General features: G+C 44.6%; 1 protein-coding gene across 5 annotated transcripts in view; it reads left to right on the forward strand.

The window, feature by feature from the left end:
- The window catches only part of srgap1a (SLIT-ROBO Rho GTPase activating protein 1a), an 87,090-nt gene that overhangs the window by 54,551 nt on the left and 13,144 nt on the right, over positions 1-19,395 (forward strand). For 3 of the 5 annotated variants that reach the window (XM_047595700.1, XM_047595703.1, XM_047595699.1), the window contains exons 8-18: positions 459-560; positions 5,106-5,303; positions 5,816-5,900; positions 6,939-6,966; positions 7,813-7,918; positions 11,075-11,135; positions 11,857-11,934; positions 12,059-12,193; positions 14,526-14,631; positions 14,757-14,981; positions 16,634-16,713. In XM_047595700.1, the coding sequence (XP_047451656.1) occupies positions 459-560; positions 5,106-5,303; positions 5,816-5,900; positions 6,939-6,966; positions 7,813-7,918; positions 11,075-11,135; positions 11,857-11,934; positions 12,059-12,193; positions 14,526-14,631; positions 14,757-14,981; positions 16,634-16,713 (1,204 nt within the window). Of the gene's footprint in view, positions 1-458; positions 561-5,105; positions 5,304-5,815; positions 5,901-6,938; positions 6,967-7,812; positions 7,919-8,601; positions 8,636-11,074; positions 11,136-11,856; positions 11,935-12,058; positions 12,194-14,525; positions 14,632-14,756; positions 14,982-16,633; positions 16,714-19,395 lie in introns of all 5 variants that reach the window. The other 2 variants (XM_047595702.1, XM_047595701.1) reach the window with 1 other exon arrangement.

Genomic DNA, 19,395 nt, shown 5'->3' on the forward strand with positions numbered 1-19,395 from the left:
AAACGTAAGTTTTAAAATATCTTTTTTTTTTTTTTTAAGTCGTCTGTGTGCTTCTCTGCAAGTGCACCAAACAACATGCAAGTGAGTTTAGAGTTTATTTAAAAGGTCTCGTTCTTAATGAGGTCTTATATTTACTGCGTCTGGGCTGCAAGTTCAGGTTTAATGGGGCACTGAAATTGACAAATCATGTGTTATTCCTCCCCCTGCAGCCCTGCAGTTCAGCATGTGTTTAGGGTTTTTACTGTTTGGCTGGCACTACGCTGATATCATGTCTGTTTACTAGCTGTTGTTGTGCGGCTGTCTGCATTCATTTGGCAGAAGTCACTGCGGTTTCCTCTGCAATTGGAAAAGAATTTGAACGCCTGCGTCGTGTTTGAACCAGAGCTGACATGACCCTGTTCCCACGGCAGGTTGACACGTCAGGTCCTCGGTCACTGACTGTTTTCTCTCATTTCCAGGTGTGTCAGATCTCGGTGCAGCCACCAGTGAACGGGGAGCTCATCCTGAGGTTCCAGCAGCTGCAGTCTCGCCTGGCGACTCTGAAAATTGAAAACGAAGAGGTAAAATCCAAAAAAAGCACAAAAATTGTATATCTCAGTCCAGGTGTTTGTGGTTTACGGCGGCTTAGACATGCCAAACACGTCTTCTTCAACTCCAGTTTCATTGTGAGAGGTTTGGGACTTTTGTTCTGCTGCTCTTTGTTGGTTGCGAGATGCTGACAGTTGCAGAGAATTAAAGATACGGAAGAAAGTTAACTCTGCCTGAAGTTATCCAAGGTGAGACAGGAAATGGTTGCAGACGAATGCTGAAGAGTCAGGATTTAGCTGCATGTGTACAACACACCCAGACACTATGTACACACTATGTATTTTCCTCCCTCTCATGCCCTGCAGGTAGCCATCAAACCCTCTCTATGAAGCCTTGGTGTTCGCTCCCACCGCTAGAATTCACTGTCTTGCTTCTATTTTCTCATACCTGCCCTCCGCTTCTCCTTTTCTTGACATTAGAGGTGCATTCACCTTCTGAGGTTTCAATACGTCTGCAGGGTGTTTGAGTTACTTTAGCAAACGAAGGGGTGAAAGGCTGCGACTTGTGCCGGATCACCGAATGAAAGCACATCCATCACGGTCGGCTTTTTTTCATGTCTGACCAGCTTCTCCTCTATAAGCTCCTTCTGAGTTCTCTCCCCCTGCATCTTTTATGCTTCTACAAAGACACACAGGAATATGTTACTCAACACTCTGTTCCTTCAGTCAGTGAAGAATAATGCATGTAGCATAGCTATGCTTAGGGCTTTTTACAGCTACGAATATTAGTCGTGATAATATTTAACTGCTTCTTTTTTGGGTCTCGTCAGATAATTGAACAAATCTACTAATGCATACCAATCAGCCACAACATTATGACCAGTTACAGGAGAAGCAAATAACATTGACCATCTTGTGACAATTCAGAATGGTTAAATTCATCAATATCATTAAAATTCATCCTTATCGACTCCACTTTTTCGATTCTTTATGTGCGGAATCTTTACATCCCAGTCCAGATGGTGGCAGTAATGCATCTAAAAGTTGTTGTGCCAACCACCATAAAATGAAAGACGAAGAATCTTTACGTTGAGGCACGTCATTCACATCACGGACGACAAGGAAGACGCTATGGCAGAGGAAGGGCTGCAACGCCACTAACATGATGAAGCATTTGTCGACGATGCACGACGATGCGTATTAAATACTGAGGGTACCATGTGTTCTCCGGTCAAAAAAGTCTCGGCAGAGCAAAGTGAGGATCCACTGATCAATTTCCTATGTGTCTTACACAAACTCTTATCTCTTGTTTAGAAACTCAAGAAAATTGCTGCTTCTTACATGAAATCACGAACGCCTACTTTTGCTAGATCATAAATTCACTGGAGGAATTGATAAGAGAATCGATAAAGAATTGGATCGATAAGCAGAATCGATAATGGCATCAGTATCAATAAAATCCTATCGATGCCCATCCCTAGTTCAATTGGTAGTAGCATGTTTCCGATTTAGTGTTTCCGACTACTTCTTCAACTCCGAATTGATTGTTTTGGATTAATAAAGATGGAACACATCGAGAAAAGATTGAGGATCAAAATTTCAGTCGCCACTAACCACATTATGTTTCCAGACACAACAGGACACCTTCAAAAGGCCCATATCCATTCTCTAATTAAGTCACAACTTTTTAGGAGGTACAAGGGAGAACTACACAATAGTAGGAAAGTGGTCCAGACCAGTGTTTGGGTCCCGCTGGTGTGATCTAAGCTCGCGCTGCCTGCAGTACGTACAGTATTTCTGCAACTGTGCATGTGAATGTGTGCTAACGAGCCCTGGTGACTCCACGTCCTTGTCCGCCCGCCTCGCTGAAGCGGATGTCCTGGTGGGTCAGAATTGAAGGGCGCTGCTGCCTCACGTTAGCGTCACCAGATGGCCTCTCTTCCTGGGCATGGCGTGCCAGATACATCCTTGGAAAATGAACTTTCAAAGCACTGTGGCGACCTGCGAGCTCCACTGTCAAACGAGAGTCTGTCTTTATCGGGACAGGAAAAGCTACAGGGCAGTGCTTCATAGAAACGCAGCTGCTTCCTCAAACCCTTTTCATTCCCGTGAAATGGTAAAAGAAAACATTGATGAATAATTTACATCTGCAGCTGGGGGAGGTGGGGGGCTTTGACATGGGAAGGAAGACTCTCCTAGATTTCCCTTTCATTGTGGCGTTAACCCCGCTAGGTGCAGAAACCAGACAGTCAAATAAATGTCCATTCGAAAAGACTTTTCTCCACAGACATCATTCGTTTCAGCTCCTCGGGTCGGCCATCCCGACGTTTCTTTTTCAGATTTCATAATCTTCTCATTTATATCTCATTTGTTTCCGTATTCCGCGGAGCTCGCACAGACTCATTTTCCTCCTCCTGGCTTCTGTCATGTTCTCAGCAAATATACAAGCGCGGCTAATGGTTATTCTCAAGATGCTTCGCGCTAAACTCTGGCAACGCGATACCACATCCTTTGCAGGGCGTGTTTGTTTTTCATCCGATAAATATCTGGGAGTCACATCAAAGCCTGTGTGTGTGTGTTTGTGTGTGTGCTTAGATGGATGATGAGCAGATTACACAGTCACTGCAGGGTCTGTTGAAAGCTATGGACAGCAGTCTGACTTCTGAGACGCGATGATAGATGCTGAAATAACTGTTGAGTGATGTTCCGCTGCTCCGCGAAATAACACTTATTTCAAAGCGCGGTCGGAGGAATTATCTTGACAGTGCATTAGTTATTTTAAGCTCAGGGATGGATGAGAGTTCTAAACTAGTCTGATGCGGTGCTTTACTGGTGGAATGCTTGCATCCGACTGTAGGTGATACTGTATTAAGAATCCTGTGGCCTTTCTCCAGGTTTAACGAGCGCATCCACCGACTCTCTCTCAGAGCTCTGTTGTAATTGAGCCCAACAGTGAACGCTGGTAACTATTGGTCTGCTGAATAATGGATGCACCCGACAGCTTTTTCACTGATTTCTCTCGCATGCATGGCTCCTGTCTTCATGATGACAGCTGGGCCTCTCGGATACATGGGGCCACCCTGGTTAAGCCGGGGATGTCGGGAGCCCAAACACACTCAGAAAGTGCAACTAATGACTGTAGGTCACAATATCCTACGTCAAACTACCGTCCGTCCACCTAAAAAAGTATCGTAAAAGTCTGTATCTGATAATAAAGAACGGCTTACATCCTCCATTTCCCTTTGTTCCTTTTTGTGCTGTCAGCCATGTTCCAGCCCTGCGGTGTGTTTTTTTGCTTCATGATGGGTTGAATAACACCGTAACTACATCCACATTGTGCACCCGAGCATGTGTGTCAGCGCTGTAATCCATCACAGTAACGCATGAAAGCTCTGAAGTCCTCCTTTGCTTTTCAGGTGGCTTTTTTTTTTTTTTTTTCCCCTTTCTTTGTTGGGGGGCGGGGGCAGAAATGAGTCACAGGTCGAGCGGTTTAAAAGAAACAAGCTGTTGTCTCGGTGTGCAGCAGTAATCCAGCCTGTTCTCTCATTACCGCTGAGGTCCTGCTCACTTAATAACAGAGGAATAGGGTCGCTGCCTTTCAGCCGGGGATCCGCCTCACCATTAAGAATAATCAGGAAGAATTGCTGCTGCTTTTTCGTTCAGGGCTTCGTTGACCCGTGAGGCCCCCTACCTTTTTAAAAAAGCACACGTAATTGAAGTGAGATGTCACTCTCCTCCAGAGTGTCTCCATCCACAAGGGCGGAGATTTTTCGGTAGAAGTGCACGTATGGCGAGTGACTTTAAAGCTTAAACATCAACCACTTGAAAAATTAAGCAAGAACTCAAATCACCGCTGGAAGCTCCAGTCAATCAGCCGTATATTAGAGAGAGTCTGACCAGCTCAAATCATGGGCGTCATGTTTGCAGCAGGTTACTCTGGCTTCAAAGCTCAAACACACCATCACATACGACTGTTGCAGTTTGATTTATTTGTAGTCTGCGCAATCTGTTATTTATTAGCTCGTGGTATCTTTAACTTTTATGGAGCTCTTACGGATGTATTTACCCCACTGTTTGCACGTCACCTCCTGTGTCGTCCTATGTTCTTAAAAAGGAAACAGTCATGGCCGGCAGACCTTGGGCAGGTTTTCACAGTAAGTGGTAGAACACACCCTGCCAAGTTCTGACATTTATAAGCTCCGGGAGAAGCACTGTTGACGGGGCAGCGGCGGTTATGGAAATGAATCTTAAAAGCTTCCGACTGAATGTACCGTCTCCAGCCGTTGCTGTTCACCTCTGGCCCCTCTGAGTGCTTCCAAATTGATTGCTTTTGCTCGGAGTCCTATTCAACAGCCAGTGGATTTTTAGGAACACGCTTCTCGTCGGAAAGCGGATGAATTTTTCAAAGTGCCATGGGATGGAGAGAGTGGTTTTTAGCTCGTGTGATGAAACATGCTGCTGTGTATGCCGTGATGGTAACGCCGCGATAGTGAAGACACGACATGGAGCTTTTAATCTGGCGGCCTTGAGCTCGCACCGCTTCATTAAGTGTTTCTCAACTTTCCCTCCGCGCCGCAGATCAAGAAGACGTCAGAGGCCACCCTGACCACCATCCAGGACATGGTGACCATTGAGGACTACGACGTGTCCGAGTGTTTCCACCACAGCCGGTCGACCGAGTCCGTCAAGTCCACCGTGTCGGAGACGTACCTCAGCAAACCCAGCATCGCCAAGAGGAGGGCCAACCAGCAAGAGACGGAGCAGTTCTACTTCATGGTGAGTGCAGGGAAGAGAGCTGCTGCGAAAAAGGGTTCACGAGAAAGAAATCTCGGTGAGAAGTAATGGGATATGGGGCTACATTTCAACACTTCTCCACATCGGGTGAGTCCGTCCTCCAGCTGTTGTCCCCAAGGAGTAGAGAGTTCCAGCATTCATTATTACTCATAAGATGTTACAGTCCCTTGTACAGAATAAGTTAAAACACCAGATTTCTGATGTCAATCTGAGACTGACACTTAATGCCTTATTTGTGAAAAGTAAGTAAGTTCTGCTGAGCTTTCAACTCTGTATGTCATGCACCAAGTCCTCCTGGAACATTTCCATTTGGTAAAGCTAACCTCTATCTTATTCCAGTCTGGAGATGGACATGCTCTGATAAGGCCTTCAAAAAAAAAGGGCTCTTGGCGTGTCCTTTGCCCTTGACTGGCTTATCGTAGATTGGTGTCTGAAGAGAGGGTGCTCCGGCCTGCACTCTGCACCACCGTCTAATTACTCTCAATTCTCCACAGAAATTCCGGGAGTTTCTGGAGGGCAGTAATCTCATCTCCAAACTGCAGGCCAAACACGACCTGCTGAAGAGGACACTCGGCGAAGGTACAGTCACGATCCCCACACTTCCCACTGCTCTCAAAATATTCGGTACTCGCACCTGTTCCTTATCTCCCCATGTGAAACTTCAGCCACTCTTCCTCCAGCTCAGATTAGGACACATTAGCCCTACTCCGTCTCCAGTAAATGTAGCACATAAGTAACTGAACTTTGTCTTTTTGTTTCCTGCAGTTCTACTCGAGCAATTTGAAACCTTTTCAGTGACAAACTTCCCATTTTCTGCCCACTTTTTCCAATAGCAAGGCAAATGCTCCTTGATTGTAATCTGGGTTTTAGCCAGGCGAGCCACAGCTGAGGGGGATTGCGAACTGGTATTATCCGTCTTAGTGACTGATTTGCTTCCACCTTAATGGACCGCCATGATTTAGAGAGGTGGCGGTCATTACAATGTGACTCTCCTTGTTCTACATTGGTGGGATCTGCTAGAGGCCTCAGCTATTTCAGTCAGGCTTTGCACTAACCAGCAGTCCTGGTGGTCTCTGTCAAAACTGTCGAGCTCATGAGCAATGAAAGCCCGAGCTAACGAGGAAGAGAAAATCCTCCTGCTCTTTCAAATTAATCATATTGCTGCATGAGCTGAACAACAGAATGAGTCACTCAAACACAGAGACAGGTCACATCCTGTTCAGGGGAACAGATGGCCTCACATTTGAAACTTCCACGTTTCCTCAAAACCATTTGGAAGCTATTTTGTGTTTTAAAATGACTTCGCTTGTCCAAACTTGTAGCACTTGTAGTGGTGTCTTCTCCTAATTATTGTCTGTGTGCTTACGTAACCGTGTTCCTGGGAGACGTTTGCGTGAACTGTGACTGTAAATGTAGCTGCAGTGTGTATGTGTGAGGTATCTGCAGAGGTTTAGCTTGTCTGCTCTGGAGGCCAGCGGCGGTGGACAGATGGCAGGCTTCAAATGCTTCGCTAGTTGTATGCACAGTTCACCGCAGGGACCTCAGAAACAGGTCCCAGCACGTCCACACGTCTAACCCCTCCCTTACATCTCTTCTCTTTTTCTCTCCTTTCTGCAGGCCACAGAGCCGACTACATGACCACAAGGTAAAATGCACACAGACACACACACACACACACACACACACACGTGTGTTTCGTTGCAGCTCATCAGCGCAAAGATAGTTGGCATCAAAACTATTCTTATAGGACGCCCTCAGTTATTATTAAAGCCGAGAAGTCATATCGTTTAGACATCTCATTTATTTTGAGAATTGTCGAATGAGAAAAATGCATTTGAGTAATATATATATATATATATATATCTTCACCAATCAGCCACAACATTACAACCACTGACACAAGAAGCAAATAACGTCGACTTGTGGCAGCTCAGTGTTCTGCTGAGAAGCACCCACCTAATTTTCAGTTCCAGCTTCTCACCAGTGATGATTTCATTTTTCTCTGTTTTTGTTCCTTACTGTTAATAAAACAAAACAAGGCATTAGGATTTCTCACCATGACGCCTGATGCATCAGGATTAATCAATAATCCACTTTTACGTCTTAGGTCGTTTACTCCTCACGGGGGTATTCGTCATGGCAGCTTAAATCATGCAGCAAAAATGTGATCTTTTCTGTTAATAAGACGTTAAAAAAAACATCTCCTGCCTCTTCCTGGTGAAATATTTTGCTGCCGCTGTTGAGCAGCGGAGGCGAACAAAGTCCCAAACCTACAGGTCACCAGGAGTCGTAACGGATCACGCGCTAAGAGAGCCCACCCACCCCCAAAGAAATGTGTGGAGAACGAAAGGAAAGCACCGTTATTCAAGTGTCCATCATGTGGAGTTGAAGGGTTTTAAAGAGCGTTCAGCCTCGGCTTCCTGAGGGGCAGTGACATGAACTACTTCAAGATGCATTGTTTGCTTCTTCTAACGCGTTCTTTGTATTCTAGACATCCCAACGGGCCGTTCAGAACCCACACTGGCACTCGGCGGGCTAGACCCCGCTCTGTTTTTAATGTTAGGTTATTTAATGGCAATTTGGAGTCATTTATCAAGGTACCGATTACCAGTCTGCCCGCTTGACTTCTGCTCCTCCTCCCTATCTATTTTCTGTCTTGCTCTGGCCTTCTGGCCGTTTTGGTGGGTTCCCCCAAAGCATCTTAGCTTTGATTTATGGTCTACCAACATATTTGTGCTAAGATGGATTTCTGGAAACCTTCCTCGTGAGTCAGTGAGCTCTGGCGGTCTGCGTCTGCGATACATACGGGTGGCACTGACGGATTTTTGGAGGGCTGCAGGAGGAGAGGAAAGGCAGTCGGAGGAATGAATGTTTGTCTCCGTCAGCTCCCCTGACTCACTGCTGACCTGGCAACAGAGCGAGCTGCTCTGCCGGAGATATTCTCCTCCTCCAGAGTGAGAGCACGGGCCAGTGAAAGCAGCAGGACAAATAGCAGTCGGGGAGCGGATGCCAGACTGATAAGGTGTGCCGCCTCCTTCCCTCCTCCTCCTCCGGCCTCCTCACCGCCGGTGGCCGGTGGCCACGTCCAGTCCTGCCCTAGCCCAGTTCTCACCTCACTGTCCTCTTTTGGGTTCGGTGCCAGCACGGAGTGGAATGAGGGTGTGCTTTTAGTGAAGGCTTTTTGGTGGGCAGCTCCTGCAGTCCTAATCTGGAATCTTGCTTTTTTTTTCTCCTATTTCTATCTCTCTCCATCTCTGACTGTTGCTTCGTTTCACTGTAGCCGTGGACGACGGAACTCACACACTCGACACCAGGTAGACACTCTGAGGGATCTTTGGGGGCCCGTCCTGCTTGATTTCCTTTCCTTTAACAAAACACTTTAACAACACATTCACTCCCCGTTTGTCTACCCGTTAATCAACTACTAACTCGTCTCTGTGAACAGACTTAGACAGACTGAGTTGAAGTTTTTCTCCAGCTGCAACTTGCGTCTTCAATGTCAATACTAGGGATGGGTACCAGTAGCAACCAGACTGAAAAACAATGTCGGTTTCGGTTTAGTTTATTTATTTATTTATTAATTTATTTTGTATTATTACAATTAAAAACAACAAAAAAGGAAAATTTGAAAAGCAGACAGGGTCATGATAACAATCAGGAAGTTTGCCAGTATGTCAGGTAAAGCTTGCAAAGGTACAAAACAATATATGCGCAGAAAGAAATGGTTACATCAGGATGCACAGAACTATGCTTCCTTCATTAAAATAAGCCAAAACATCAACATTACTTCAGGTTCTAATATGACAGTTTTTCCAATATTTTTCTCCTTGTTTGGTTGTAGAAAATGTCATTTGTTCCATTCGATGATTGTTGGAGGTTCTTTATTCAGCCATTTTGTTTTAGTTATAACTTTTCTACTACCAGACAGTAATATCTGCAGTAAGTATCTCTCCCCTTTCTTGAGCCCACCTGGTAAATTTCCTAAATATATAAAGTTAATCTTCTGTTGATGGATGTGGTTGCTGACATAACATCCAGGCACTGAATGTTTAATTAGCTTAGCCCCCTTAGCTCTGTTGCTGTGCCGACGCTACACATTTTTCACCTGCATGTACCATGAACCTTTAAAATGCCAAAGACCAAGCAGTCCTTAAGTTTGGCTGGACTTCACCTCAAAAGATGCAGACTTGGCAACCTGCAACATAGGAGGTAACAGCTGGAATTTGATTAAACATCTGATCTTTGAAAGCCTGCGAGACCCTAAGCCGCAGTTTTTATTATCATAATTATGTTTTAATTAGTTAAATTAATATTCTGTTCAACTTGCACGTCACATAATGCCTTAAAAACAAAAAGTCACCATTTTTGGGAGAAATTTGTATCTTTTAAATTTTTTAAGCACTGGCTCCTTTTCAAAAAGTATCGGGTAAAACCTTAACGATACCCATCCCTGGTCGATACTGGGTGTGAACGTCTCCACACCGCAATTGAAACGATCTGATAAAACACCAGTCTGGCACATCCAAAGAGATTGCATTACATAATGTAGTCGCGCCCGGACCTCTGCCTCAATCCTCGTGGCTGAACTCCAAATGATAGCAAGTCGATTCTGGCTTTGGTTTGCTGTGTTTGTACCCACTGTATACCCCTGAGGCCTGAAAACAGATCCACTGTGTCATTAAAAGCACAGCACAGAGTCACAGTCCAGAGTAGCTGGCATAGGCTGCACAAGTCTAAGTCAGTGAGAGGAACTCCACACTGAGCGTGCACGGCTCTTTAGTTAAGCTCCTGTTAATCTAAACTCGGCACGCTCCTGATTGATGGCATTAAAAAACATACAGAGTATTTTTAGCAGCACTGGAGGAGGTCGGTTAAAAATCACTGGACAGCACACTTGCACATCATTGGGAGATAGTTCTACACTGCAAAAAAACAGCATTACTAGAAAGAAGCAAAATATTCTTATATTCAATCAAATCATCTTGTATTAAGAATCTTTGCTCGGCAAAAATAAACACATAAAATAAGCACAAAGGTCTTGTCTCTGAACAAAACCAAAGATGTTGATTTTAGCTCGCGGCTGGTGAATTCAACTCAGTCTGTCTCAGTCACAAAGCAAAACACTCTCTTTGTGTCTAAACTTCTTTTACACTGTGTGTTTATATCTCTCTACCATCACCATCAGCTCCTGTTAGAGCCCAACCAATACAGCAGTAACACTGGAAGGAAGGAAGGAATTAGACAAAATTTGCATTAACCTCCCGAGACCCAAGCATTTGTCTGGAATGCATCTTAATTTCTTTCAGATAAGATTTAAGATCTTTAGGCATCTGGGATTAGTGGGACCTAAGAAGCATATAAAAAAAGCATCGTCTTTGTTTTTGAAAAAAATATATGGACACAGGGATTATTATTATTATTATATGGAAACGTTGAAATCCCAACGCCTCAAACGAATACTTGTGAATTTTTTAAATTTGCATATCAAACTTGAAAAGTTAATAAGAATAAATAAACAAGAGAGATAAAAGTGTCTCCTTATGAAGACAGCAGGTGTAAATGAAGCAGAATAAGCTGCAACAAACCTAAAACGTAATGTCCCCGTATGAGGACGCCGGGTCTCCGGAGGTTAAACGTGAATTATTTATATGAGGTGCGTCATTATTGGTCAGGCTCTAACTTTTTTTTGCATGTAGTGAAAGCAAACATTATACAAATGGTTTTGAGTGTTTTTGTTTATTCTGTATCCAAAGGACTCTGGACAAGCTATCCCCCGCGTGGTTGAAAGCTGTATTCGCTACATAAATCTGTACGGTGAGTCACCCCAGTCATAAAGTCATAAAGGGATCGGTGTTTATTTACTTTATGTTCTTTGAGGACTTCCTCCCGAACTGTGTTGTCTTTTTGGGGTCCGTCAGGTTGAGCAGTTTTCAGGCGTTAATTGTTTGGGCGTGTTCTTATTTTTTTATTTTTGTTTTTATGTTGGGGTTTTGGTTTGTTCCACTTCGGCCACTGTTAAGGGAAAACGCAGATTCCATCCTGTTTACAGCGGCGCAGCCTTTTCCAGCTGTGACTGTGAGACGGACAGCTTAGCTCTGTATGAGTGATGAGTCTGGATATTAGTTATTTCAAAAAAATGATCCTCGGGGAATTGAAGAAGCATTTGATGAAGTGACTGCAGCGAGTGTTTTATCAGGCGGCCAAGTGACGATGAGAGAAATCTAAAAAAAGACAAACTGCGGACTTACTGCAATTCGTCCTGACTTTCAACCTCTCCTCTTATTAAGTCCTAATCCCAGCTGGAAGACGCTTCAGTAAAGCTTGATTGCGCTCTCCCTGACTCATTATTTTCTTTAATTAGCAAAGTGAAGGGTCTTAACGGAAAAGGAAGGGCCTTTTAGGTCCAACCAGACCAGCGCTATTTGCTGAGTGATGGATTTATTTATTTTTTTTATGACCGTCAGGGTGGGCGTAAGAGATTGTGCAATGTCCTTCTTCTTTCTTACTCTCTTTTTTTTATTATTGCCCTCCACAGGCCTCCAACATCAAGGGATATTCCGTGTTTCTGGGTCCCAGCTGGAAGTCAATGACATAAAGAACTCATTTGAGAGAGGTACAGAATAACATGCATCAATACACATCAATAATTAATATACTAGATTTGTGCTTGCCTCGTTGTTATCAAATCGTTTGCCTCAGCTGGGAAATGGTGACCTGCTAATATGTCCGTGTTTTAGGAAACGACCCCCTGACGGACGACGAGAACAATCACGACATCAACTCGGTGGCCGGCGTTCTCAAACTGTACTTCCGCGGTCTGGAGAACCCTCTTTTCCCCAAGGAGAGGTTCAATGATCTGCTCTCCTGCATCAGTGAGAACACGTTTTTTTTAAGTCTTCATGAGATTGTGCTGGAAAATGAATTCATGACATATTGTAGCTCTGAAGAACAGAAGCTGGTCTCTTTAGGGTAAAACTGGAAACTTCCATTCATTGGAATAAAGTGCGACCTATTTCTTCTCTTAGGCTTTACTGATGCAGTATCTCAGTTGCACATTGAAAAAAACCTGCAAAATGAAATAATGCAATATAAAAATAAAAATGTACAAATGTGCAAGAAATATAAATAAATATAAACTATATATCTACATATACACTACAGGTCAGAGCTTCATCCTACATCAAGATAATGACCCAAAACTTTAGTCCAAACTGCTTCAGGATAAAAACAAGATGGAAAGCTTGAAAACATGGAGTGGACCATGTCCCAGTCTCTAGACTTAACCCCATGGAGCTGGTTTGTGATGAACTGGACAGAAGAGTGAAAGCAAAGCTCCCTATAAGAGACTCACGTTTCTGGGAACTAATGCAACAAAACTGGGAAGTTTTTTAACTTCAGTTCTTTATTTTGGTTTATGCTTTCATTTCAGAGTAAAAGGAGACATTAAACTGAAACATTTCAATAATAAAAAAGAAAGAAATATGTTCTAAAACTTTTGACCTGTAGTGTATATATAAGAAATCATAAATTATAACGTGCAATAATACAATAACAGCTGAAAGCAGGATATTAGTGTGTGCGTACCCCACATTATGGTGCATCTATTAGTATGTTATATTATGCCATGGTCAGGTAAACCCTGCAGCTGTGCAGCTATTGTATTCTACCTTTGTTTTCTGACAAAGCCCAGTGTTCAGAGTTCTTTGAATTATTTTGACTGGGACTTGTCTGTAGTCACCAGGTAAACCTCTAATTCCAAATATCTTTGCCAGCAAACAACTTTAATTCCCAGAACCCACGAGAGGACAAGTGGTTATATAAAAACAAATGAATGAACGTGCTGTCAGCACGATGACACACGCAGCATTTGGTTAAACGCCAGTCATAAGTGGCACAAAGCTGGCCACAGAGTTGTGGCGCGGTGTTAAATTTCCTCGTAAGAATGGTCACATTGTCAGTTTGACTGTGAGTCATCACAAAGATCCATCTTGGTGAGATTTTTCCTGGTATCTTTCATACATTGCGTCCATTGATGTTACGTGGAAGGCCTTTTAAGCTTTGTTTAATATGCAAAAAAGTCACATAGACGCAACGTGTAGTAGTAGTTTCCACGTGTACACGCAGGCTTTTGCGTACTTGTAAGTGCGTGAAGTGTGTGTTTCCCGGGTGTTCCTTTACACATTTGTGCTGCATGAGTGATGGGGATTCCCTGTTTACATTCCCCAGCTCAACATGCCAGTGATTGCAGCGTGGGCCGCGAGCCCAGTCGGCTCCATATTAAAAACTTGTATTCCATATGGAGCAGCTCAGCCCAGCTATGAGATCACATTTCTGCCCATCAGCTCACAACTGTTTTTCCTGTTGCTGTTGTTGTTTTTAATCGCGAGCTGTGCGCTGCGGCTCGCGATAGCTTTCAATTTGCGATTTGCGGTAGGGATGCGTCACGCAGATCTGCCTACACGAATGTTTGCCGATGATGCGTAACACGGTACAGGAATCTTTAAACAGTTGCCTGTGAAGTGCTCGAGAGCCTCACGGAAGCCTAGTTAGGTATTCATGAAAAATGAAGTGCATCACAAGTATCCCAGAATCCCAAATCCCAGATGGCAGAGAATAGCTGGAGGGTGACACGGCTATTTTTAGTAGCATGCACAGCCCCAGCTTAGCCGGGGAAAATGCTTGGCTTCAGGTGCCGCGGTAGAGAACAAATGCAGAGAAAAATATATATAAAGTGTATCCTGATATAGCACAATAAGAGAGGGATTTAAAATGCTTTGTCTCCATATGATGAAGTTACAATAGGTTAATAATAGCCCTCTTTCTGCAAAGCTGAAAATGAGGTGACGGTTTTAAAGAAATGCTGTTTTCGTTTGGAGCAGGAGACAAAATTCTCGGTGTCCTTGTTGCCAGGTGCTAACAAGGAGCACCAGCTTCCTCCTCTCCTTCCTTTCCGTCTGTGGTGTCAGCAGAGGAACTGAAGTTAAGGCGAAGGTCACCCGGTTCCCTGTGACTCGTACCCGCACTCCACATATCACCACTCAGTACAGGACATCTTATTTAAGCATTAAGCTCAGCTCGTCTATTTATATCTGGAGACTTGGTGTCGTGACAAAGCTGTGCATCTTGCAGACTTTATATTTATTTGACGTTTTCCTCTTGCACTTTAACGTTATACCTGCTGTCGCTCTTTTATTGCTGCTCTAGGAATAGAAAACCTGTACGAGAGGGCGCTGTACATCCGTAAGATCCTCCTGACGATTCCCAGATCGGTCCTGGTCGTGATGCGCTACCTCTTCGCCTTCCTCAACCAGTACGTTTACAGACACAAACCAGGAGCTCCATTCCATACCTGTCTTTATAAGTCTGTCTGTAGATGTAACTCAAGGTTATGAGCCTCTGTCTCCTTCCCTGTCTCTCTTCGTCTCTTTCTTTCAGTCTGTCTCAATACAGTGATGAGAACATGATGGACCCATACAACCTGGCCATATGTTTCGGTCCCACGCTCATGCCGACGCCAGACAGCCAGGACCAGGTGTCCTGCCAGGCCCACGTCAACGAGATCGTCAAGACCATCATCATCCACCACGAGACCATCTTCCCTGATGCCAAAGAACTGGATGGGCCCCTCTACGAGAAGTGCATGGCGGGTGGAGACTACTGGTGAGAGATAGGAACTCGATATGGACATTTTCTTTAGGCCACCGATCAGCCACAACATTAAAACCACTGTCTGCATAGGTAAATAACATCGACCATCTTGTGACAATTCAGTGTTCTGCTGGGAAAACTTTAGGACCTGGTATTCATTCATGTGGATGTTACTTAGACATGACCAGGTTACAAGACCAGGCACTACATTACCCCAGCAGGTTGCAGCCTGACACACAGTGCGTTTACATGCACAGCTTAATCGAGCTATGCTCGAAATTTCTGACTTTCTGAATGCGATCCTTGTCCCAGTTTACATGCAGCGGATAAAATTGAATAACTGACGGGAACATGTCGTCCTCCTCCACACTAGGTGGCGATATGTGTCTTTTCAGCGGGTTAATAGGCCCTTTACTTTTGACCTATTACGTCATAATAAACAAAAGTCTTTCGTGCGTCAGACCAACATTTCATACAACAACAAGATGGATAACAGTACTGCTTTTTTAAATGTTTTACGTAATGTGCATGCCACTTACGGTGCAGATAAGATGGTGCTGCCTTCTTCTTCTGCAACCAGCTTTCTTGGATGTTTTTGTACCGGGTCATACGACAATGCAGCGGTTGTGGAGCGTGCACACACACATTGTCTAGTTAAAGTCTGATTTAGGGATCTGTGGGACGGCACGGCCGTTGACGGCTGTAGGTTGTGGAGCAACGCAAGACCAGGGAGACTCGGGAAGAGAGAATTGTTTTTCGAGGAACTCTGTTGGTGAAAAGTTAATTATACCCTCGAGGTGTCACAAAGGTCTTCCAGACAAAAGCACAACTTCTCAGTGCTCAGCCACACTTTGAATTATGTGAGTTGAGTTACGCTGTGAGTTACGGTAATTCAAACACCGCACGCTTTAACAGATTGCTGGCGATCCGTTCGGTTTTAAAGGGTTAAACAAGATGTAGGTTTAAGAGCTGACCAGATGGCTGCTATTTTCTCACGGTAGCGCATGTTTCAGTTCTGACTTAACGCGGCCGACTACTTTCTCCGTGAGGCAGGCTGAAACAATCACGTTAATTCGTATGAGCACGGCAGGAGGAAAGAGGAGGAGGTCACCTGGCAGGGGAAGGGGTGATCAGTCGAAATGCGGCACATACTTGAGTCATACAGGTCAAACTTGAGGCTCCTTGCCAGCTCCACATCTGTAAGCAGGGCTTATCACTTGTTTCTTCCTGTCTTTCTCCTTTTCCACACCTCCACATCATCACAGACCGACGGGGATTTGTTCCAGACTAGAGCTAATCGGCAGCCTCAGCACGGCCGCGTCCCCCCCCCCCCCAGGGCAGTATGAAGCCCCGGGGAGATTTGTTGTCTTGGCTGCATCTTCTTGCAGAAGAGGGGGCGGCTTGTGACATGTTAGGATGGGACGAGACGCTCTGTTCCTGGCAGGGCTAAACTGTGTGAAGAGCGTGGCGTTAGTACCAGTCCCCCCCCCGCAGCCCGATGCCAGGAGAAAGAAAAATGCTGACAATGACCGCCGTTTGAACTTCCTCCTGAGACGAAAATCTCACAGGCCGAATTAGGAGCAGAGATATCTTGGTCTAGAAAGATTAAGCAGTGAAGTGACATGACGTGGCTGTGACCCTTTGCATGTTGTCCCCCCCCACAGTGAGAGCCCTTACAGTGAGCACGGAGCCCTGGAGGAGGTGGACAATGAGGGAGGAACAGAGACGCACACCAGCGAGGATGGTGAGTGACTACACTGTCATATATCCGTGCATAAAGTATAAAAACGCACACATTATATGTGTAAATTTCTCAATTTTAAACCTTAGTTTGAGTCAAATTGTCCAAATTTAAGCTTTCCCCTTGAGGTTTTTCGAGGGTTAAACCTGGTTGTGGCTAATCCTTCCTTTCAGCCCTTTAAATGCATTAACCTTGAAGGGCCAGGGAACAGTTCTCAGAGTGATGGACAGCCATTCATATTCTAATGCTTCTCTAATGCTCCTCTGGACGTCTCCACACGCCATTTTAAACAACGCCACGGTGGTCCGCCGCACCCGCTGGACCCCTTTTTTTTATGAGAGCGATCATGTTTGTTAAAGGTCAAAACGAACAGTTAATGCATGGAGTGCGTGTCAAAAGTGTCAAGTTTTAATAGGGTTTCAAAAACAATACAGTCTGGGTTTTCCGGCTTTAATTGCATCTCCATGTGTCCGAGGCTCATGTTGAGACTGGAGGACATTCTCTCAGACGTGGTGCGACACGTTCAAGTTATGCGATCATACATATGTGGTCCTGGGTCTGGGTGAAACGGACGCCTGTTGGTCGGGGGCCAAATCAAATAGCGACGGAGTCGGTCGAGACCAGACGATCACGTGGGGGTCGGACGATGCGGTTTTCGCCTACAGCGAAAAGCAGAAAAAGACAATAAAACTTCCAGCTTATTAAAAACATGTCGAGAGCTGACCAGCGTGTGGGGCGGGGGGAGGAAAAAAAAGAAAAACTAAATCGAAATATAGTTGCACCAAGTCTTCACATCCTACCTTAGTAACAGACGTTCCCAATCCTGTTTCCATGGTGACAGCATTTGCCCCAATCCTGTCTCCTTCTCACACCCAGTGACGAGTTTCAGGGGCTCGTCGTCATCATTCATCATCAGTCTCCGTAGACGGAGTTTAGGAAAATATGGATGATCTCACGGCATCAGCTCTTAACGATTCTGCTTCCGAGTAATTGGAGCCGTCATCTTTTAATGTCTCGCAAAACTGAACAAGACGTGTGATTAGACGGGAGGCTGTGAAGCATGTTCAAGTGATTAATGATAGATTATGTTTTCCTGAAAACACTTGCTACCATGGTTTTGTTCCAAAAGCTTCCCCGAGGATACCGGGAGGAGGATGTCCGCGCTGACCGGGCCCGCCCCTGCGCAGACTTGAGCTGTGGTCAAGTTATTGTCATCGGTTATTTTTAAAACCCCATGACCTCATTTGGATTTCAGACACAAAAGCAAACGTCTTTTTCCTGTTTCTTAGCGAGCGCTGGGTTTCTGCAGACTTGACTTCTCCTCTTTTACCGAGCCTCTTAATGTGCTCACTCCTGTTTGACCTCGACGAAAGTGTAAACAACGGAGAGGGATATAGAAGGAGAGGAGTAAAAGTCATCCTATTAGAAGCCATTATCCAGATAAATGATGTGGACAGGCCAGACTCGCTCAGCCACACACTGGAAGTTTTGTGAAGTGATGCATTAATGGGGTGTAAGGAAAAGAATGAGGAGGAGGACGGTTGTGCGGATGACTGATTATCAAGATATAGATGTTATGTGTGTTTTATAAAGTTGAGTCACATTCCACGTATTATCATTGCTTCCGAGCCAAAGAGAGCGAAGTGCCCACATTTCTCAAAGATACAGGATATTACTAGTAGTAGGGGTGGAGTCAATCCAACCGAATCTGAAAATGACACAATCTTTAATATTTTCATCCAAACCATTGCTCTTATAGTTTGCTTGTGTTTGCATGCCTGGCTCTCGGGATTAAGAAACAGAGTTGCAATTTGGAAAATATTTGACAATATACACCGATCAGGCATAACATTATGACCACTAAAAGCCCGTAGCAATGACACTCCTTGATGGCAGCAGCAGGATTCAGCCTGACACAGACGCACAAATAAAAACGGTTCAGGAACAACTCAAAAAACAAGGTGTTGACCTGGCCTCCAAATTCACTGGATCCTAAAATGATCAAGTATCTGTGGGATGATCCACAGAGGCCCCTCCCCTCAACCCATAGGACCCAAAGGCCCCACGTTCATATTCTCAGACACCACAGGACACCCTCAGAAGGTCCATGTCCACTCTCTGATGAGTCACAACTGCTTTGGAGACACAAGGGAGACCTACACAATATTAGGAAGTTGGTCGTAATAATTGTCATAACTGTGACTCAGATGTGATGATAATGTAAACCAAAAGCGTACTTCATAAAAGATCTAACATGTGGTTTTCCACTGTTTTAGTTGATGCTTAAAAACTAAAGCTATTAGTATTATTACCAGCCAGTTCATTAAAGGAACAATAATGCATGAGAGGCACAGACTGATGCTACGTGACGTGATACACTCAGAGACTCAATTGTGCTTGAAACATGACAGTGTCACGGACAATGGCTGTCATGCAGGGAGGTTAACTGTGTGTTTTTACAGTGACATTTCTTGCGCACCATCGATGCATCGACGTCCTATCTGCTGGTAAATTCAACACAAGGTCAGAGGTGAACTGCCCCGGGACATTGATTATATATCACTTTGCGGGAATGTATCGGGATGCCCTCGTTGTCAAGTGCCCCGGCGGGCATACTGTACATATTGGATTGCACATGTTTCATGGGAAATGTATTCTACTCTGCAGTCATTATTTATTTATTTA

This window comes from Mugil cephalus, chromosome 10 (genome assembly GCF_022458985.1).
Source record: "Mugil cephalus isolate CIBA_MC_2020 chromosome 10, CIBA_Mcephalus_1.1, whole genome shotgun sequence".
Classification (NCBI taxonomy): Eukaryota; Metazoa; Chordata; class Actinopteri; order Mugiliformes; family Mugilidae; genus Mugil; species Mugil cephalus.